This window comes from Carcharodon carcharias, chromosome 6, assembly GCF_017639515.1.
Source record: "Carcharodon carcharias isolate sCarCar2 chromosome 6, sCarCar2.pri, whole genome shotgun sequence".
Classification (NCBI taxonomy): domain Eukaryota; kingdom Metazoa; phylum Chordata; class Chondrichthyes; order Lamniformes; family Lamnidae; genus Carcharodon; species Carcharodon carcharias.
The window spans coordinates 73,725,228-73,748,328 of record NC_054472.1 but is presented as its reverse complement, the minus strand read 5'-3'; the positions used below and the strand labels follow the sequence as shown (position 1 = coordinate 73,748,328).

Below are 23,101 nucleotides of genomic sequence, written 5' to 3'. Positions count from 1 at the left end.
GCCCAGTTTTTCTACTCTTTGCTTAACTTCTCTTACAGTCATAAACTCTCATTACAAATGCAGGCACTTTTAAAGTGAAACTAAAACTCAATTTGACCTTTTCTTAACACACACATGCAGAAATACAAATCAAACTTAAACATTAATTTAAAACTCATTCCTAACACCCATAAATACCAATATAACTTAAACTACCTCTATTTCCTAACAGCTTGTTATATATTGAATGCATGAGCAAGCTTACTGAAGAATTTGTTTCATATTGTGTGTGTGTGCAGTCTTTTCTTTGAACAGTAAATCTTAAAACAGTTTCATGGACCTTGCAGCAGGTTGAATAGGAACTTATTAATATTGAAGAAGACGGAGAAGAAATCTTTGCTAATTTGACAAGTTATTTAATGGATGACGTTTGAAATAAAAGTGACGGGTGAAATAATAAAATTGATAAACATTGGCAGAAAATATAGAGAATGTCCAGTTCACAAGCAATCAAACAGAAAAAGATAAATTAATTTAGTGACTTTTGGTTGGGATGGGGTGATATGACAAATAGAGTATATTCAAATGGGCAGCAGATAAATATCCATTGGTGGTGGAGAATGTAATTTGCATTAGAATTTTATGCAATTTCAAAAATAAGAACGAGATGTAAAATGTCTGTCAACAGAAGGAGGTGTAACGGTCAAAAGCTCTATGGCGCAGATCCTCTGAAGAAGCATGCAGAATTTGGCATCCATTCCAGAATGATTGTATTGCTGTTTTATCGATGGAAATTGACTGAATTTTCCTATTAAGAAATTGCAAGACAGAAAATTCAAACAAAAGGAGACTTTTGATCAACATAAGGCAATGAAATGACAATTTTAATATTAATATAAATGTTATGTCCTTTTGATCATATGCATCAAAAATACCATGAATAGGATCCAAACAAAGACTGAGAATGAAACCTTGGATTGATAGACTTACAATTTCAATGCGTGAACAATCTGACTGATCAATTAGGATGCCGAGGTTAAAAAAGCCAGTGCAATTATGTATAATTTTCCAGAGTCTCTTATAATGCAAGTGGTCAAACCAGACTTGAAGTTTTTTGATCATATCACATAAACATGTGAAATTTAGATGTGTATGAAGAGCATCTCAAAAGGTTAGTTAAATGTAGTGAAAAGTGAACTTAAAATAGACATTGTAAAGAACTGTTGTATTCAGTGATATTATTAGAGAGTAGAAAAAATAAAGTGATGTTGAATACATGGCTGGACAGTATAAAGGGAGATTTGGGAATGAGCATTGGGCCTTCTCTCATCCTTAACTTATGATCTTGACTCAACTGTGTGAATGGCTTACTGGGTATCCTGAAGTTTTGGAGGAAGAGAACATAGATGATGACTGAGTAGGAGAAGAGGAAGAGTACACAGATGTGAAAATATTATTGTAAACAGCTACAGGAGATCTGGCCACTTTATCAGCTGGCCCACACCCACCACACCCTGCGTGCTGCACTCTTAGCCAGCCACTACTATGTTCTGATGCCTGAGACTTGGCTGCTGCCACCAGAGGCCCAGGCTGTGTGGTGAGAGTGAGGCCTGAGATCCAGAGCAGGAGGGCAGGGATGGGAAGCTGCTGACTGCCAATAGGGTGGTGAAGTGAGAGTAACCTGGGGCGAGGGAGAAAGGGAGCATGACACTGGCTGCATCGGCGGCTCACCCAACCTCCACCGCTCCCTCCCCCCCAAGCTCCATTGGTGCCCAGGACAGGGGCTCAGCCCCTGCAGACTGAGGAAGAGGCCCAGGTGCATCCTTGAACTGGGAGTTGGCCAGAGCCTTAGTTTGTTGTGTCAGTGCCCTGGACTGGTTTGGATGTGCGATAGAGTGGGAAAGGAGAGGTAGAGAGAGAAAAGGAGACACAGACAGACAGTGGGAAAGGAGAGAGAGGCAGACAGAGTAGCAACATCATTAGTGCCAAGCAGACATGACGAGGCTCATTAAGGAAAAGCAAACTCAGCTATTACATTAAAGCAGTGGATAAGTTGAATGCTTCTGTATTCTCTGTAAAAATAAATAAATAAACTAAGTTGGTTTTTGTCTGTGTGACCCACAAGTGATTTTCTGTGTGAGTGGCCCTTGATAAGAAAAAGGTTCCCCATACCTACATTAGAGAGGGAATGTATCATATAAAAATGCTTAAGAGCAACTCCATATATCAGTTTCAATAAAATGTTTAGTTTCAGAGAAAACTGTTCATACGAGTTCTTTGGAGTACTGTAAACCTTCAGGCTGGCTGGTCAGAATGCTCCTTCAGTGGATTTACTCATTGGTAGCAGAATCCTTTGCCTCTTTTGCTGGTAGAATTTTTCCTTCTTGTTTCAACCATCTAGTAAGATTAAGGCTATATGAGACCAACCAACAAAGGAAGATTTTTGTTATGTGAAAGGGATCTGCTGGAGGGAATTTCCTGACTGACATTAACCCCTAGCATAGCTGCTTCATTCAATGGATGCTTTTCTTAACTGAGAAGGCCCATAAACCTAGTGAAACCAGAGGTTTGGGTGGGGGGCGGGGTGAATAGGAGGATAGGGAGTGGGTGGGGTCAGACATTGACGGGTGGTGGGGGGTGTTGGTGGTCGGGAGGGAGGGTCGGTTGGAATGGGGTAGGGCCTGCGGGGGGGAGGGGGTGTCCAGTTCAGTTGGGTGTGGGATGATGGAGGGTGGGGAGGGAGGTCCGGACTTTCAGCGTGAGGGGGTGTAGAGCTGGGTCTGGCCAGGGGACGCTATGGAACCCATGGGAAGCTGGGGTGGTTGAGGAATACCATGTGGCAGAGTAGTGGCGGGGGGGGGGGGGGGGGGGGGGGGGGTGGGGGGGGGGGGGGGGTGTGTGTGTCGGTGGTGTGGGCGTAGTACCCTGGGGGAAGTGGGTGTGGTATGGTGCCAGCCTGTGTCTTTACAATAGTTATCCAGAAGTTAGAAGAGCTTTCAATGTTTCTAACTTTTTCTGAGTAATTATTTGTGTATCACAGCTGGAACCATTCGAAGTTTGCAATTTAAATTGCATTTTCCGGTCGTTCCCAGGGCAGGGCGATTGTCCATAGGAAGTTTGTACTTCTGGGCAATTGCTGTGCCAACCCTGACCTTTGAAATTCTGAGAGGGATTCCCCAGCACATCTTTGGTATATCTCCCACCACCACCAAATCTGACGCTGGGGAGCTTGGAAGCTATGGCCCATAATAATTAAGGAACTTTGGATTCTCAATTGCTTTTCAACTTGATTTTGTAATAAATGTATGAATTTTTAAAATTCATTTCTAATGGGTTGTTTTATGTAGCATATTTTACATTTTAAAAAATTCTTTCATGGGATGTGGGCTCCGCTGGCTGGGCCACCATTTATTGCCCATCCCTACTTGCCCTTGAGAAGGTGGTGGTGAGCTGCATTCTTGACCTGCTACAGTCCATGTGGTGTATGTACACCCACAGTGCTGTTAGGAAGGGAGTTCCAGGATTTTGACCCAGCTACAGTGAAAGAATGGCTTTATATTTCCAAATCAGGATGGTGAGTGACTTTGAGGGGAACTTCCAGGTGGTGATGTTCCCATTTATCTGCTGCCCTTGTCCTTCTAGATGGTAGTGCTTGTGGGTTTGGAAGGTGCTGTCTAAAGAGCCTTGGTGAATTCCTGCAATGCATCTTGTAGATAGTACACGCTGCTGCTGCTGTGCATCGGTGGTGGAGGGAGTGAATGTTTGTGGATGTGGACTGCTTTGTCCAGGACAGAGTCCAGCTTCTTGAGTGTTGCAGGAGCTGCATCCAGATAAGTGGGGAGTATTCCATCACATTTCTGACTTGTGCCTTGTAGATGGTGGACAGGCTTTGAGGAGTCAGGTGGTCAGTTACTCGTCACAGGATTCCTAGCCTCAGACCTGCTCTTGTAGCGACAGTATTTATATGGCTAGTCCAGCTCAGTTCCTGGTCAATGGTAACCCCCTGGATGTTGATAATGGGGGATTCAGTGATGGTAATGCTATTGAACATCAAGGGATAATGGTTGGATTCTGCCTTGTTGGAGATGGTCTTTGCCTGACACTTGTGTGGCATGAATGTTACTTGCCACTTATTAGCCCAAGCCTGGATATTGTCCAGGTCTTGCTGCATTTGGACATGGACTGCTTCAGTATCTGAGGAGGCGCGAATGTTGCTGAACATTGTGCAATCATCAGCGAACATCCTCACTTCAGACCTAATGATGGAAGGAAGGTCATTGATGAAGCAGCTGAAGATGGTCGGGCCTCGGACACTACCCTGAGGAATTCCTGCAGTGATGTTCTGGAGCTGAGATGACTGACCTCCAACAACCACAACCATCTTGCTTTGTGCTAGGTATGACTCCAACCAGTGGAGAGTTTTCCCCCTGATTCCCATTGACTCCAGTTTTGTTAGGGCTCCTTGATGCCACACTCAGTCAAATACTGCCTTGATGTCAAAGGCAGTCACTGTCACCTCACCTCGGGAGTTCAGCTCTTTCGTCCATGTTTGGACCAAGGCTGTAATGAGGTCAGGAGCTGAGTGGCCCTTGTGGAACCCAAACTGGGCATCAGTGAGCAGGTTATTGCTAAGCAAGTGCCGCTTGTTAGCACTGTTGATGACCTCTTCCATTACTTTATTGATGATCGAGAGTAGACTGATGGGGCGATAATTGGCAGAGTTGGATTTGTCCTGCCTTTTGTGTACAGTTCATACCTGGGCAATTTTCCACATTGCTGGGTAGATGTCATTGTTGTAGCTGTACTGGAACAGCTTGTCTAGGGGCGCAACAAGCTTTGGAGCACAAGTCTTCAGCACTATTGCTGAAATATTGCCAGGGCCCATAACCTTTGCATTATCCATTGCCTTCAGCTGTTTCTTGCTATGACGTGGAGTGAATTGAATTGGCTGAAGACTGACACCTGTGATGCTGGGGACCTCCAGAGGAAGCTGAGATGAACCATCCACTTGGCAGTTCTGGCTGAAGATTGTTGTGAATGCGTCAGCCTTATCTTTTGCACTGCTGTATTGGATTCCTCTATCATTGAGGAAGGGGATATTTGTGGAGCCTCCTTCTCTACTGAGTTGTTTAATTGTCCATCATCATTCACGACTGGATGTGGTAGGACTGCAGAGCTTAGATTTGATCTGTCGCTTAGCTCTGTCTGTCATTTCCTGCCAATGCTGTTTGGCACACAAATAGTCCTGTTTTATAGCTTCACCAGGTTGGTACTCCCTTTTTAGGTATGCTTGGTGCTGCCCTTGGCATGCCCTCCTGCACTCTTCATTGAACCCTGGCTTGATGGTGATGGTAGAGTGGGGGATATACCAAGCCGTGAGATTACAGATTGTGTTTGAGTACAGCCCTGCTGCTGGTGTTGACCCACAGTGCCTCATGGATGCCCAGTCTTGAGTTGCCAGATCTGTTCGAAATCTATCCCATTTAGCACAGCGGAAGTGTCACACAACTCGATGGAGAGTATCCTCAATGTGAAGGCGGGACTTTGTCTCCACAGTGACTGTGTGGTGGTCACTCCCACCGATACTGTCATGGACAGATGCATCTGTGGCAGGCAGGCTGGTGAGGATGAGGTCAAGTATGTTTTTCCCTCTTGATTCCCTCACCACCTGTTGCAGACCCAGTCTAGCAGCTATATCACTTAGGGCCCAGCCAGTAGTGGTGCTACCGAGCCGCTCTTGGTGATGGACATTAAAGTCCCCCACCCAGAGTACATTCTGTGCCCTTGCCACCCTCAGTGCTTCCTCCAAGTGATGTTCAACATGGAGGAGCACTGATTCATCAGCTGAGGGAGGGCAGTAGGTAGTAATCAGCAGGAGGTTTCCTTGCCCATGCTTAACCTGATGCCATGAGACTTCCTGGGGCTCGGAGTCGACGTTGAGTACTCCCAGGGCAACTCTCCCCCCCCCCCCCCCCCCCCCCGGCCCCCAAACCACCACTGCCACATACACACCCCGCCCGATTGCATAACACTGTGCAGCCACCTCTGCTGGGTCTGTCTTGCCAGTGGGAAAGGACACATCCAGTGCTGGTGATGGTGGAGTCTGGGACATTACCTGTAAGGTATGATTCCGTGAGGATGGCTATGTCAGGCTGTTGCTTGACTAGTCTGTGAGACAGACGAATGAACATAACAAATGAACGTATTGTGTTTAAACATACATGTTCCCAAGTAAGCTATTGACTATCCTGTCATTTTATAGGATAAACTTGCAAGTTTGGCAAAACTTTCAACTTCAGTGATTTCAATGAAAGGGAAATCTAAGTAGAGTGTGTTATAAGTCAAAGTTGAAAGTTCTGTTCTACCCAATATGTTGTTAAGTACAGGTGTGTGTTAGCCAATTCAATTTTTTTTTGTCTTGCCCTCCTATACCTGAGCATTGTAGCTAAGAATGCTTTCCCTTTCTATGATGTGTAACGTCTTATTGCATTCTATTTTCCTCTTTTGGTATCATTACAATTTGCTTTACTGTGAGTCTTAATTTTTTGTAGTAATTTTGCCAGCAAGTCTGAATAGTATGGTGTGTTTGGATGAAAACATCAGATTGTATGAATAAAGTCTCTGATTTAATACCTTATTTAACCACAAAATGGAGTCAATACCTTATTTAATCACAAAATGGAGTCAATACCTTATTTAACCACAAAATGGGGTCAACGCTGTTTCATGTAACAGCTATATACCGTGTCTGTGGCAAGTTTGCTAGTTGACGATATTCCAAAAGTTGAATGATTTCAGGTGTCAGTGTTACTTGCCTGCATTAATGTTATACAGATGTCATTACGCTTTATTATGCTGGTTATTCATCTAAGGCACATAAAACATGGAGTGAGAAGTCTCCACTTAACTCATCAAGCCGACTACAATATATACAATTGATCCTGTTGTAGACCTGTCCTCTTTGTTTAATGACCAAGCATATCTTAGGCCTGTGATCTCTGTCTTCCCTATGTTTGTGCTGCCTGCTTGTTTTTCGCTTCAACTCCTCCTATTCTCTTCTATCATCTGATCCCCATTACCTTCAGTTGTGGTTGCATACATTGGTCTTGTGGCCTTCAGCTTATGGCTCACATTTCGTGTCCCACATTCCCTGTCTCTCAAGCCTTATCGCATCACAGGCCAAAGAAAAATTAACAAATACTGGACGCAAAGCAGTGGTTTGGTGAGTGAAGGAGTCTGTTGAAGACCAATTGAATCAATCCTGGGAATACTTAAGATCGTACAACACGTATGGGTGGTGCGAAGTTGCAGAAAAACTTTTTACTAGGAATCTGCTGCATAGGAAGACAGAAGGAACTACAGGCTATGTGAACAATGGGCATTTTCATAAATAAAGCTAAAAGTCAAGAGCAGAAAAGATTGACCATGCAGGGCACGTAACAGGTAAGCTGCAACGACAAGCAGCACTGGATACATTTGATATTTGGAAGACAGAAAAGAGTAATTAAATTGTGTAATTTGAAATGTAAAACTCCAAAATATGAAGCTTAAAATATGAAAATAAAAATTTAGTTGGGGGAACATATTGAGCGGTGAAAAATCAAAATGGCTGGCAAGCCTTGCCAATGCCTATAATTACACCATGGGATCAGATGGTGGTTAAATTTGGCCTGTTATCTTGCAGTACAACAAATGATCCTATGTAACCCTTTACTTGTGATACTTGTAGGTAACACTGGTTTAAAAGGGATTTCCAGTGTGACAGTAATTGACCTCTGCAGTTGCACTGTCTGTTGAGTGTTCTTTGGTGCTATATCTTCGTTTTTCAAACTTTTTGTCGTATTTTGATTAGTGACCAAATAAGTGTTGTTAATTTTTATCTATATACTTTTTTCTACCTTATGTTCATATTGCACCCATCTACTGGAACTAGTGGTGCTCCTGCTGCTGAGCACAGCTGGCATCTTCCCCTGCCCCTTACAGCTTGCAGGTTCCCAATTGCTGTTATCTGTTTTCAAATGGCATTGGTATCCATCCACCTCCATCTGGTTGTTATCTGCTGCTGCCCCCACTGACTTGCTGCATAGTTCTCTGCAAACTCACTTATCCCTTTATCCTGCTGCCAGTGCCTATTCTTTGGCATGACTCCACCTTTAGCCAGTTACCAGTTGTGTGGGATGGAAGATTGAAGAGAAACTGCAAACAACAAGTGGGAGGTGAGGAAAATGAGTTGTGTGCTGCAACTACATTGGCTGTTTGAAATTTAATGGAGGGCAAGAAAGAGACCCATTGAATGACCGGCAGGAGGCGAGGAAATGGACATCCAGACACGATGGGCCCAATGACTACCTCCTGTGCCGTTAAAATTCTGTGTTTCTAAGTTGTAATTGCCAGGACACTCTAAATAATGTTTTAATCCTTTAATTTCCCCTCTCCCTCCCTTTCCTTCTCTTTCCTTCAAATAGTTATATTATAATGTGGACGTGTTAACTGGCTTTTTATCATAAATATTTACATAGGGCTCTTCCATTAAAAGGTTGATTTTAAAAAAAAATCTTCGCTCATAGATCATGCTAACCAGAAGTAAGGGTCGTAGGCAAGAAGTATATGCAATTGATAATTTGACCTTTATTATTAATCACAGTAAGTCAGAAAATAAACTGTTTTATAATAATTGAGCTGTATATGTTGTAAGAATACTGGATTTGGTCTCCTGACCCAAAAAAGACACATCCTTAACCATTTATCTGCTTAATAAGGAACTGTGTGGATTTTACAGGTCAGCTTAGATCTAGGAGTGAATGATGCCAATCCCTCTTGCTGTTCAGATCGAATATGAATTTATGTTGGCAACTGTCAATTTAGACATCTACAAGCTATTGAGTGAACCTCCCCTTTCTTGCTGAATCATCAAAGAAAATCATGCAATATTTATGAATATCTTGAAGGAAAATAGTTGGAGTGCTGTGAGAAAGGGCAGGGAAGTTGGATTAATTTGGTTGCACTACCAAAGAGCTGGTTCAGGCACAATCGGCCAAGTAGCCTCCTTTGGTGCTGCATCATTCTCTGATCCTACAAAGCATCATACAATAAGCTATTTATTGACTACAAATATCACAAAATTGAACATTGTTTATATCAATAATTGTTTGCATAATCAGAGTTATCAAACAATTTGAAGAACATAATAAATACTTCGTGGTAACAGGTTGTAAAGGCAATTTAGTGTATCATTGATTCTGCATTAACTGGGTTGCTGATTATCAAATCGTAGAATCCATGACTAGTGTAAACTGGTGAAGTTAATGGAAGAGTAAACTCCCTGGATAACTGACAAATTAACTGGCATTAGATAGCCAATCTAATGAATAGATGAGAGCTTGTGTGCTGGTGGTTAGAAATCTTTCCAGAGCTATGCCTTGGAATCATGATATTCGCTTCTAAAATTTTGACTTGATAAGCAGCTTTGATGGTTGGGTTGTCTGTTCCACTCCAATTTTCTATTTTGTCTGCATCCACCTTACACACAAGTAACAGCATCTGCTCTGGCTAGCTTAATTCTTGTTTTCCTTGTTCTCATGTAATGTGTACAGATATGTGATACACTTAACTGTGCATATAATTGGCTGGTGAAGCTGTACAATTTGATTTGCATAACTGCTTCCTCTCTGCCCTGAATATACTTTGTACTTGTAAAAGTACCTGCTAGTTGTGGATTACTACAGAAGATGGCCAGAGGAGAAAAGAATTTCCACTAACAGAATTATCAAATGCAATGGGAGACTTTGTTGAGAAGTGATAAAAAAACATGTTTTATATTTCTAAAATTCAAACAGGAGCCCTAATCCATTCAATTGACCATTTTGGGTAATGTGCCCAAAGCAGTTCTGGAAGATGTCAAAGTTAATGAAGCACATAACTACTGTATTCCCTAACATTTCAATCTTTGGCTAAAATCCAGAGAAGATGTGGCATGTTTGTGTCCTGCTAATGAGCTTTTACTTTGCTCTGTGCTCAGTGTTAGCTGCCTTGTCACGAGTAAGGAACATTTTTTTCCATGGACATCTACTTGGTTTTGATTTGTTTAGAATTCCCAGCCACTGCCCAACATTAAATTTTACTACTGATTCAATATTATGTGGCCACTTTGTTGAACTTTAGTCTTGAGAGCACAATTTACAGGACATTTGTTTAAAAAAATGTCATTTAGAGGGTATCATTAAAGCCATTGATTCTAAATCAAATTTCATTTTTATTAACTGGCATTCTGAGAGTTTTCCTATTAATTTGGGGTAAAAATTCTTTCCATTTTCTGAAAACTGTAAATGGATATCTGTCAATATTATCTTGTATCTGTATGTACTTGACTGCAGTAATTGGCTTCCTGTTGTCCTGTTTATGCCATTCTTTATGTATCAGCTTTTCCCTGCTATAATATCTTGTACAAAATTTAATGAGATTCTTCAGTATAAATTTTTCACACTGTACAACTGAGACTGTTTGAGATGCCTGCGTCAGCTTCGCTTTATTTTTTTTATTCCTGAGCCATTTTCCCTGAATTTGAATGCTGAACTTGATTTTAAGAAGTAACACGTTTTAAACTTGTATAGGAGTTAAATTATGATTATCTATTTCCATTTTTTTAAATATAAGATTTTTCTCTTGAGCACCGAAATGCCCCTGTCTGCCGTGGGCTTGCTGTTGCTCACTTATTTCATCTCCCTTCCTGGTCTACTGCTCACCAGACCATTTCTGTCATTCTCTTCCAACAACACCTTTAAGTAAAACTTTAATGAAGGTATTAAAATACACAGAAGAAATTGAAGATAGGTTTAATTGTGATTTTGGGATTAGAATTTTGGCTCTTTTTATTTTCTTTAAAACTTTGAGGACATTAGAAAGGTCAATTACTGAGGGGAAAATGGCAGAAAAGTGTTGACCTTTTCCAAATTGACTCATCAACAATCCATGACAGTTGAAATGGTTTCCCATTATGAAATATTGATACTTCCATTGTTACACTTATACAGATTTCTATTATAAAGCACGACACAGGAAATAAGCATGATGTATGTATTATGTGTGTATATATGTCATATATAATAAATTAATTTCCAAATGATTTCATTTTTTTAGCCTGAGCCTCCCAAAAAACCTTCAAACTGGAGAATAAAACATGAAAATTTTATTGCTACCATCAGAGCAGCCAAAAAGATTAGTCAAACAATGAAGGAAGGGGGTGCCCTTCCACCACCACCTCCACCTTTATATGATCCAGGTATGGCATGCATAAGTAGAATTATCACTTTAGTTTGAAGAATGCTTGATAAGTTGTATTTTAAAAACCAAAATCTATGATCTTTAATTATTTGGTCTGCAATGATAACACTGTTGCCTGTTTTAATGTGAACAAGTTGATGAATCCAAATGGTGGAATGTTGGTGCTACTTAAAAAAATGTTTTTCTCTTCATAGATGCTGCCTATGCTGCTGAGTGTTTCCAACATTTTCTATTTTCATTTCATATTTCCAACATGTGCAATATTTTGCTTCTGTTGCAATATTTAAATGACTACAGTAGTGTTTAATACCTGTAGAATATTTCAGGTGCTATAATTCCACTGTTTCAATTTACCTGCAGATTAACCGCATACTTCTGATTTCACAGCACAGAAATAGCCTATTCTTTGCCTAGAGAGTGGTGAGAATGTGGAACTTTCTACTACAGGGAGTGGTAGAGGTGAATAATAGATGCAGTATAGGGGAGGCTAGATGAGCATTTGAGAGAGAAGGGAATAGAGGGTTATATGGATGATTAGATGAGGATGGACAGCAGAAAACTGAGCATAAACACTGCCATGGACTATTCCTGTTCTGCAGAGAAAGCAGGTGCTTTAGACATCACAAAGGGTTCTCAGTTTTCCAAATCAGGTCATGGCTAATGTATTCCAACTGTAGCCTAATTAGATCATGGCTAGCAATTCCTCTCTCAGTCAGGGTCCCATTGTGAAAGTGATCATGTCTAATGGTTTGTCTCCACCCAGTTGAGTACCCAGGTGATTGTCTGGTCACTTTCTTAATAGGATAGGGGAGGACCGCCATTCATCCTCTTCGAGGCCATTGCTCCTGATGTGGCTTTTCAGACAGATTGTCTCAATTTCAATGGTTTTTGGAATGTAGAAGATACAGTGATGCAAATGTGCAGCAACCTTTGACTCCAATTCCAGTTCACTGGAATATGGCTTTAGTCCTTTTTTTAAAAATCAATTAGGTGTTTCCAGCGGTAAATTCAAAAATAATTTTTAATATAAATATCACAACAACCTACAACCAAAATTCAAAATAAATTAGTCCTTCATATTCTCTACAAAGCATTGCATTGCAAGATGCCTCTCTAAAACAACTAATAATTTATTGAATAAAAGCAAAATACTCCGGATGCTGGAATCTGAAACAAAAACAAAATTAGCTGGAAAAACTCAGCAGGTCTGACAACATCTGTGGCGAGGAAGACGGAGTTAACATTTTGAGTCTGTATGACTCTTCATCAGAACTGATAATTTAGCAATTATCTCAATCTGATCAGTTCTGATGAGTCATATGGACTTGAAGCGTTAACTCCGTCTTCCTCTCCATAGATGCTGTCAGACCTGCTGAATTTTTCCAGCTATTTTTGTTTTTGTTTGTAATAATTTATTGGTACATGCATATACTTTTGTCAAACAGGCAGTTGGTGACTTGCATCCATCCATTTAATTTTAAAGATTTTCTTTCTCCAGCATTTGTTTTAAGCCAGCAAGATCAGTCTAACCTTTTCTCACACTCACTTTTGTACAATGTACATTACCCCACAAAGAATGATTACCTACACAATATTCATTGGATATACTATCTTCAGTACACACAGAATCTCACTTAAAATATTTGACAAAAATAATCCCATATCCACTGACTCAACAACAGCCTGTATTTCAGCAGCCAGAGTACTTTTTTGGAACTCCTTTTACTTTGCTTTCCAAACTAAAGCTTATGAAGCCCAGTTTAATAATAAATGTAACATTATTCCCCTGTGCCTTGTTACGAAGACCAATTTAACAATTAACTGTAATGTTGTTTCCGGTGTATTAGTTACTAACATTGTTCACCTGTAAATCGGCTTCCAAGGCCAGTTTAACAATTAATTATAACTTTGCTCCCCTGGTGTACTGTTTAATAAACCCAATTTAACAACTGACTAAACTTGAGTATTCATTACTAACTACACATTAACTGTATTCCTCTGTGTACTGATTTCAAGCCTGATTTAATGATTAACTGTAACCTTGCCCTTCTGTGCATTGGTTATCAAGCCTAATTTAACAATTAGCTCTGAAGAAAAGTTATACGGATGTGAAACGTTAACACTCTCTCTCTTCACAGATGGTGCCAGACCTGCTGAGTTTTTCCAGCGTTTTCTGTTTTTTTTCCAGATTTCCAGCATCAGCAGTATTTTGCTTTGATTTAACAATTATCTCAATTAACTAGCATATTCATTGAATAATCAGGCCCAAATTAACAGCTAACTAACATTATTCTCTTGTGTATTATCAAACCCATTTTAAAAAAATTGTAATGTTCTGTTTGTGTATTGGTCATCAAGCCCAATTTAACAATTAAGTAAGTATAATCTTATTCCCCTGTGAATTGCTTAAATCCAATTTAGCAAGTAAATTTAACATATTTACTTTGTGTATTGATTACCAAATCCAATTTAACAATGAACTTTAAATTTATACACTTTGTATTAATTTCCGTCCCAATTTAACAATTTGATGTAACTTTGTTTCTATTTGCTAGCTAGAATGCCAAGAATTGTCCCTGTGTGAATTGGTTGAACATTTACACGTGGGTTTATTCTGCTATGCATTGGTCACCAAGCACAATTTACCTATTAACTATAACCTTGTTCCTTTGTGTTGGTGACCAAGTCCAATGCCACATGAAACTGTGTCTTTGTTCCCCTGAGCATTGGTTAAAACGTCCAATTTAACAATTAGCTCAATTTAATAATTAACTGTAAACTTATTGCCAAATGTTCTGGTTAACATACCCAATTTAACAAATAACTAAAATTATTCCAGTGTATGGTTATGAAGCACAATTTAATGGTTTGCTATAACATTGTCTATCTGTGCTTTGTTTATTCATCAATTCAACAGTTAATTATCACTTTATTCCTCTGAGTACCAATGATACTTCAAATCACACCTGAAACACCTAATAACTGTCCCTCACACATTCCTGGGATTTATTTGGCTGGATTTTTGTTCCAATTTTGTCTTCTGCTATAATAACCACTTCTGCTAAAAGGTGCTTTCATCCTCGTTCTGCCTGCTTCTTAATCCTTTTGTTGTATTGACACCTGGGTCTGGCACCTGGACTATTTCAAAATCTGGCAATCATTGAGTCTTCTGTTTGTATCACTATGGAATGTTTTATTAGCTCCATAAAGGCTGAAGAAAATGACTGTTTCCCCAGGATTTTTTTTTCAGGCAGTAGGGACCTGATCCAGCAGGGTGGTCTTCTCCAAGAACTGAATATTAGTTAGAACCAGTTGCCTGTTCATATGAGACACCTTAGTAACTTAGATGCTAATGCTGAACTAGGGATCCCCAAATTGAATTTTTGTCAGTTTTTTATACAATCTGTTCAAGTTGATGATATCTTCAATGGAATTTCTGAAATCTGTTAAATTCTGACCATGCCTCATAGACTTAACAGATCATCTTTCTTGTCGATTTCATCCAAGAACTCTAGTAGAAGGTACAAACCTCCTTCACTATCCAACTGAAAGAAACACTTTGTTTCTGATTTTATTTCTTGTAAGGAGCAATAGTGCCAAAGCCATACCTTGTTTTCTCTTTTATGGATGTAACTCATGTCCACAGATCTACTTCATTCCTCAACTGGTTATATGGTTCAGACTCCTAGGATCATTGGAGGGTAATCATATCCTGACAATTTATACTTGCTTTTTTATTTATTTTTACATGACAAGGAGGCCATTCAGCCCATCATACCTGTGCCAGAGCTCTAGTGCCACTTCCTTGCCTTTGCCTGCATATTTTTCCTTTTCACATAACAATCCAATTCCTCCTTAAATGCTTCAATTGAAACTGCCTCCACTACACACTCGGGCACTGCATTTCTGTCTTAATCACTCGCTGCATGAAAAAGATTTTCCTCATGTCACCATTGGCTTCTTTAGCCAATTACCTGTTCTCTTGTTACGACCAGGTTAACAAGGATGAACTGAGTCCTCTCTTTGTCCTATTCCTGAGTTGGTTATAACAGAGTTTGAACTTAGAAAGGAGGTGATATAGCCAATTTATTATATATATTTAACTGTGTACAACTCGGTGCAAGAAATAAGCCAGCCAGGTTCCTTGAGTTAACAAGTGAAGAGTTAGTTTTATTGCTAAAACTCACTTGGGTAACGATGCAGAAATTGTTGACAAAAGGTTTAAAGTATGAGATATGTTCAATATGAAACATACACACACACGCACGCGCGCGCGCGCGCACACGCACACACACACACACACACACACACACACACACACACAAACTCTTCCTCCCCAAACATGCAAAAAAGAAAAACTGCAGAGTACCAGATATTAAAAACAAGGTCAGAAAAAAATTATCCATGGAGTGTCTGATGCTTGTCACAGCTGAAGGGTCCCAGTCCACAGGAGCTGTTGGTTCTTAGGGTTTCTCAATGGAAACAATGGTGTTGATTCAGAATTCTCCTTTAGGAACTCTGTTTGCGGCAATGAGGTCTTCTGGTGGCTTTTTCAAATCATAGTTGCACAGCTTTGATGAGAGAGGATTCAGAAGAAAGGGGGATTGTCCCTGTGCCAGTCTCTCTGACTATTGAAAAGTCCAGCATCTTTGTTACATCTAAGATTACATGATCTCTCTCAGAGCCCCATAGGCTGTGTTCTTCACAAATGCAACATAATAGCTGCTGTAAGCCAGTGTCCTTTGCTAAGGAAAAGTGTTCTTTTCAAAAAAAGTTCAATACATATGTATGTCTAGCTGATGACATAAATTAATATTTGATATAAGACATCTTCATAATACTGTGCCCTCTTGTTCTCTATTATTCCACCAATGGGAACAATTTTTCCCTATCTACCCTGTCCAGACCCCTCATGATTTTTAATACCTCTATCAAGTTTCCTCTGTTTTGTCCAAGGGAAAACAGTTCCAACTTCTCCAAACTACCTATGTAACCCTTGGGCCATTCTCATGAATCTTTTCTGCACTTATGCTCTGCCATTTTCCACAATGCCCACAAAGATTTTGTTTTCTGCATGAAAGATTTTCTTGGATGCCTATGAAGCGTCCCCTACTACCATATTTTACTCCAGAAAGCCAGATGGTGAAAAAATGGAGTCATCTTTACTTTTGTACTTTTGTAAGTATTTATTTACAGAGATGCACATTATAAACATTCACCTCCTAACTCAACAGCCACATTTTCAGCTGTCTTATTTATGTCATTACAATTGATCTCCAGCACTTTTCTTTTTAGTTCAACATTACAATTGGCCTCCAGCATTTACCTTTTTATTTTAATATTACATTGATCTGTATTTTTCTTTATAGGAGCACATGTGAATCTCCAGTTAATCCCTACCACCTGCACACAAATAATATACAATTAACATCTTTGCCTACTCTAGCAAAACCCTTCATAATTTTAAGGACTTCTTTGTCACTCATCAGCCTTCTCTTTCAAGAGAAAAGGGATCTAACCTGTTCATCTTTTCCTGATAGGTATAACCTTGCATTTCTGGTATCGTCCTTGTAAATCTTTTACAGTGCCGCTCTACCCTTGTAATATGGTGACCAGAGCTGTATGCAGTACTCCCAGGGGAGCCTAACCAAGTTTTGATAAAGGTTTAATATAACTTTCCTACTTTTCAATTCCATCCCTCTAGAAATAAGTACTAGTCTTTGCTTTGCTCTTTTTAATGACCTTATTAACCAGCATTGCAACTTTGTGACTTATATATTTATACTCTCAGATTCCTTTGCTCTTTTACCTATTTAGATACTTACTTAGCAAGTAATGTGGAATCTCGTTTTGTTTACCAAAATGTAATATATCACAATTATCTGTGTTGAAATCCATTTGTTAAAATCTATTTTTTAACCAAAGAAGCAAACTTCAAGCTGGAGAAACCAAATCCTAAATTTTGCAATGTGATGTTATATTGTCTTCTGAAATTCTCTTTTATTCAGCATATCCTTATTACTGAAACCATTTTGTAAAGTGATTTTTCTTCCAACTACATTAATGTTCTAACACTAACAGTTCTGGCAAAGGGGCATGGACCTGAAGCCTTAACTCTTTCTCTCAGAACAAATGCTCCCAGACCTGCCTGAGTACTCTCAACATTTTCTGTTTTTATCATACTAATATTTTAACTTAACTTGTGTTTCTATACTACTCTGCAAAGATGTCAGCATTTTTCGGAGCATTGGATAATGAGTAGAAGTTGGGGTTGAAAGGGTAGGGTCAGGAGCATGCAAAAGTATGTTTAATGCAAAGGATATTGGAGGCTTTTGAAAGCAGGAAGAGAGCTAATAAAGCTGAGATATTGAGGGATGGAGTTCCAGATGGTAGGGAATGTGTGGTTGAAGGAACGTCGCTGGTGGTGGAGCAGAAGGAGGAGGTAAGAAATAGGTCATTCTTGGAGAAGTGAGTTTCTGCAGCTATTTGTGAAAAAGAACCTTGATCAATTCACTAGGACACGGGAAACCAATAGTGCTTGGTCAAGTTGGGGTGAGAAGGTTGTCTGTGAGGGCATTGGATTCTTCTGTGGTTTTCTAGATGACCTGTAACTTATAGGTGTTAGAGCAGGGAAAATTGGAAGAAGGCTGGCTATGTTTCAGAAGTGAAAATAGATGGCATTTGGTGATGTATTAGATATGGGGAAGGTAACTGAACTGAACTTGTGGGTTGAGCAGTATACTCCATTTTAGCCTAGTGATATTGAATCTGAATTGGAAGTTGGGAAAGAGGATTAAGTTGAGACGAGAGGCTCAGAAGTTTTTGCAAGAACCAAAAAAGATGGCTTCCATGTTATTGACATTAAACTTGTGAAATTTTGGCTTATCCAAATTTAATGTCGAATTGATGGTTGGAGATGCTGATTATTGAATTAGATGGTGAGGTAAATTTGGGTGTCATGAGTAGAAGCATGAAAGCTCTCAATTCTCCTGGTAAACATTGGTAAAGCTTGCTATGTAGTCCATTCTTTTCATTTAATCCATACCTGTGCTGTTTCTGGACTGTACCTTACCATGGATATTTTTAGAAATGCTTCTTTATGGTCATCCAATGATTTGCTAGATGTACTGCAGCTATATCCTCTTGCATTGTTCTTCCACGGTTTAGAGATAAGTAAACACTTTTCAGAGCACTTCATTGTTAAATTTGTTGTCATTCAGATTGTTCTGATCTAGCATTTTGACAAGATTCCATTGTTAATTATGTTTCAACCTTGTAATTATTCTTGGTTCACCATGGAAGTGCAGTACCAAGTACTGAAAGTTGATACATCTTTACAAGCAATTTGCTATATGTTGTCAAATTCAATCATTTTTATCCGGGGGAAACAATATATGTAAGCAATATGTTATTTTAGTTAGCTGAGTATATCAATCTTTTAACATAAATACAAACATTTAATGCAGAACATCATTTAACTTTGATTTCATACCTGAAAAGTTTATAGGAATATAATTCCTGCATTGACAAATAAGAATCTCAGTTCTCTTAATGCATTTATCAAATTTCATTTTTTAAGATTATGTCCAGTGCCCATATTGCCAGAGAAGATTTAATGAGAATGCTGCAGACAGACACATTTCTTTCTGCAAAGAGCAGGCTGCTCGTATTGCCAAATCTAAACCTGCTGGTATCAAAGGGAAACAAAGCACCACAACACAGGTAAAACACACCAATGATGTCTTGTTTACTGGTGGTGCGATTTCTTGTGGTAGATTTTAAAAATATGGAAAATGTTTATTTAGGTAGTGCATACACAGTTCACATTGGTTTTCATTTTGCAGTCACTGCTCACTGTTCATTTCACTTATACTTGTCCACAATTGCAGTGGGCTTCTACACTGCAATTTGCGGTTATCAGATAGTTAAAGCAGTATGGCGTTGTCTACAGGATATCTCGGACTCGTGTGAACAAAGCAAGAAACATGTCTTTCCCACCAACCAGATTGCAAAATCCTTATTGAGACATGGAGTCTAAACCAGAAGTATAAGTTAGAATATTTAACTCAATGTTAAGATCATGTGCTAAAAGTAAAATAGAGGGAAAGAAAGATGGGATTAAGAGGAGTAAGAGAGAAAGCAATCTCCGACAATCATCAGTGGCTGTGGGAAACTATTGTGGTTCACAGAAAAGTGCAGGAGAGCATGCCAGGAGGAACACCAGGTATATCTAAAAATGAGTGTCAGCCTGGTGAAGTTAGAGTGCAGGATTACTTACATGCCAAATTACAGAAGCAACATGTGATCAAAGCTCTGCATTCCTGCCACATCCAATCATGAATGGTCTTGGACAATTAAACAACTATCTGGAGGAGGAGGTGCCACAAATACCTCCAACCTCAATGATGGTAGAACCCAGCACATTAGTGCAAAAGGTAAGGCTCAAACATTTGCAAACATCTTCAGCCAGAAGTGCCAAGTGGATGATCTATCTCGGCCTCCTCTTGAGGTCCCCAGCATCACAGATATCAGTCTTCAGTCAATTTGAAATGGCTGAAGGCATTGGATACAATGGGCACTGACAACATCCCAGCAGTAGCACTGAAGACTTGTGCTCCAGAACTAGCTGCGCCCCTAGCAAGTAATGGCATCTACCCAACATTGTGGAGAATTGCTCAGGTACATCCTGTCCACAAAAAGCCGGTCAAACTCAACCCAGCCAGTTACTACCCCATCAATCTACTCTCGGTCATCAACGAAGTGATGGAAAGAGCAGCGCTACTTCTATGAAGCGGCACTTACACAGCAGTAACCTGCTCACTGACGCTCAGGTTGCATTTCCAGAGCCACTCAGCTCCTGACCTCACTACAGCCTTTGTCCAAACATGGGTAAAAGAGCTTAACTCAAGATGAGGTGAGAGTGGCTGCCTTTGACATCAAGGTAGCATTTGATGAAGTGTGACATCAAGGAGTCTTTGCAAAACTGAAGTCAATGGGAATCGGGGAAAACATTCCATTGGTTGGAGTCTTACCTAGGACAAATGAAAATGGTTGTGAATGTCTGAGGTCAATCACCTTAGTCCCAGGACATTGCTGAAGGTGTTCTTCAGGCTATTCTCCTAGACCCAACCATCTTCAGTTGCTTCATCAATGACCTTCCCTCCATTATAAGGTCAGAAGTAGGGATGTTCACTGATAACTGTGCAATCATCAGTACTGAACATCATGCCATGTTCAGTACAATTCATAATATTCAGATACTGAAGTAGTCCACGTCCATATGCAGCAAGATCTGGTCAACATTCAGGCTTGGGCTGATAAGTGGAAAGTAACATTGCCTGCCACTTGTGGTAGTAATGACCACTTCCAACAAAAGAGAATCTAGCCATCTCCCCATGACATTCAATGCATTACATTTGCTGAATCCTCCACTATCAATACCCTGGGGTTACCATTGACCAGAAACATAACTAGACCAACCATATAAATACTATGGCTACAAGGCAGATCAGAGGCTGGGAACTCTGGACTCACTCCTAACTCCCCTAGGCCTGTTCACCATCTACGAGGCACAAATCAGGAGTGTGATGGAATACTCGCCAGTAGCATGGATGAGTGCAGCTCCAACAACATATGAAGCTTGACACCATCCAAGACAAAGCAGCCTGCTTGATTGGCAGCCCATCTACCAACTTTTAAATATTCACCCCCTCCACCAAAGATGCACAGTGACAGCTGTGTGCGCCATCCACATGATGCATTGCGGCAACATGTCAAGCCTCCTTTGACAGCACCTTCCAAACCCATGACCTTAACCACCTATCAGGATAAAGGCAGCAGATGCATGGGAACACCACCACCAAGTTCTCCAAGTCACTCACCATCCTGACTTGGAACTATATTGCTGTTCCGCCACTGTTGCTTAGTCAAAATCCCTAACAGCACTGTGGGTGTACCTACATCATATGGACTGCAGGGGTTCATGAAGGCAACTCACCACAACCTTCTGAAGGGAAATTAGGGATGAGCAGCAAATGCAGGCCTAGCCTGCATCCCATGAAAGAATAAATAAAAATGAGGACTATCTGGACAGCTGTTCTATGTTGGAGAAGTGATTCTTAGATTTCCTGTAGCAAGCCATCACAAGTGTCCCTTGCAATCAGCAATAGGTTATACTTTTCCTCTTCATGCTTCCACAGTTCATCTGCCTGTGTCCTCCTATTACTATTTGAAGTGTTTTTCCTCTATGGCCTCCCTGAAGATATTTCTTTGTAAGACAGATGCTTTGTACAACAGACATCTTCTCACCTCTAACCTTGAAAGCCTAGCCAGACTGTATTTTGATTCAGACATCTGGCGCATTCCAGGAATGATCTTTTCAATTACTGCAGCAGCAGAATGGAACTTGTTATTATGGTGCAAAGTGGTGGTCTCCAGACAGTGGTCATATGTAATTTATTCTAGTGTGTAGCCTTGATCTACCAGGAGGTAGTAAGATGCTTGCCTTTTTGGGACAAATCATTTAGAACACTCAACTGCCTTAAAATTTAGCAATAATCAGTAAAGCAAACATTTATTTGTGTGATGCTGGTCATTAAGTAATTGCAGGATAAGACGTAACTATTGATAAGTCATCTTGTAAAGAACAACCTCCACAAGCTTTGTTCTTGCTTCAGCTGAAGGTGGAAACTTTTTGGTCTATATATTCTTGTGATTGCCACATGCCTTTTATGGTGCCTAACTATCCTGACCTCTTGTGTGTTTCCTTCTCATGCTTTATAAAATATAAATCCAGCACTATTTCCAATGGAAAATCCACTTTGGCCTCTTCAGAAAGGTGAACACAAAACTGAAAGCATTGTACCAGAAAGCACAGAATTGGATATTGAAGCAGTTATCAGCAATGAAAACAAAAAGGATCAATGAAAAAAAGGAAGATAGATCATGTACAAACATTTTAGACAATTTCTAAGTGCATATAGTTAGTAGCCGTTTAAATGTACTTATTTTTAACTTAGTTACTTCTGCAGGTGTGGTTTGTGTCTAGCACTGTACCTTTAACTTACCAGCAGTGTTCTTCAGTTTTGGTCACTGAGGCATAAAGGAAATAGTCAAGTTGTACAGGTGGTGCAGCAAAGTGCTTTGACTGACCCCTTGTGTCAAGACATCAAGTATATAGGGAAAGAGGGAATAAACAATGCTTCTTTAGCTGTGAGAGGAGCTGATTCAGATGGGGCATTTATAGAAATATGCAAAACATTAAATAGCCTGCATGAAGTGAATCAAGAACCCTAACTCCCGGAATACCAAATGTTTGATTATTGGGGTACAGATTAAAATTCATGAAAGATAAGTTTTAGGACCAGTGCCAGAAAGCACTTCATGCACTTTCACTTCATTCACTGCCAGCTGTGGCTTAGTTGGTAGCACTCCAAGACTTGAACATAACAATTGTGTTTGACTAGCTTGATTAACTTCTTTGAAGTAACAGATGAGGGTAGGGCAGTTGATGTGTATATAACCTTTGAAAAGGCATTTGATAAAGTACCACATAATAGACTTGTGAGCAAAATTGATGCCTATGGGATTAAAGGGGAACTGGCTGCATGGATACAAAATTTCTGTCACTCGGCCAAAGTTTAATTGTAGAGGGTTATTTTCTTTTGCAGATTGGAGGGAGGTGTGCAGTGGTGTCCCCCAAAGGTCGGTGTTGGGGCTAGGAGAACATAAACTGGGAAGACACATGTTGGATGAGCTTTAATGCAGAGAAGTGTGGGGGATACATTTTGGTAAGAAGAATGAAGAAAGGCAACATAAATTAATGGGAAATTAAAGGAGGTGC

At 40.0% G+C, this 23,101-nt stretch overlaps 1 protein-coding gene across 4 annotated transcripts in view; it reads left to right on the top strand.

Moving 5' to 3' along the window:
• zc2hc1a (zinc finger, C2HC-type containing 1A) overlaps positions 1-23,101 on the top strand; it is a 102,016-nt gene that overhangs the window by 18,176 nt on the left and 60,739 nt on the right. For all 4 annotated transcript variants that reach the window (XM_041189795.1, XM_041189796.1, XM_041189798.1 and 1 more), the window contains 2 exons: positions 11,116-11,257; positions 18,839-18,981. In XM_041189795.1, coding sequence (XP_041045729.1) covers positions 11,116-11,257; positions 18,839-18,981 — 285 coding nt within the window. The remainder of the gene's footprint in view (positions 1-11,115; positions 11,258-18,838; positions 18,982-23,101) is intronic.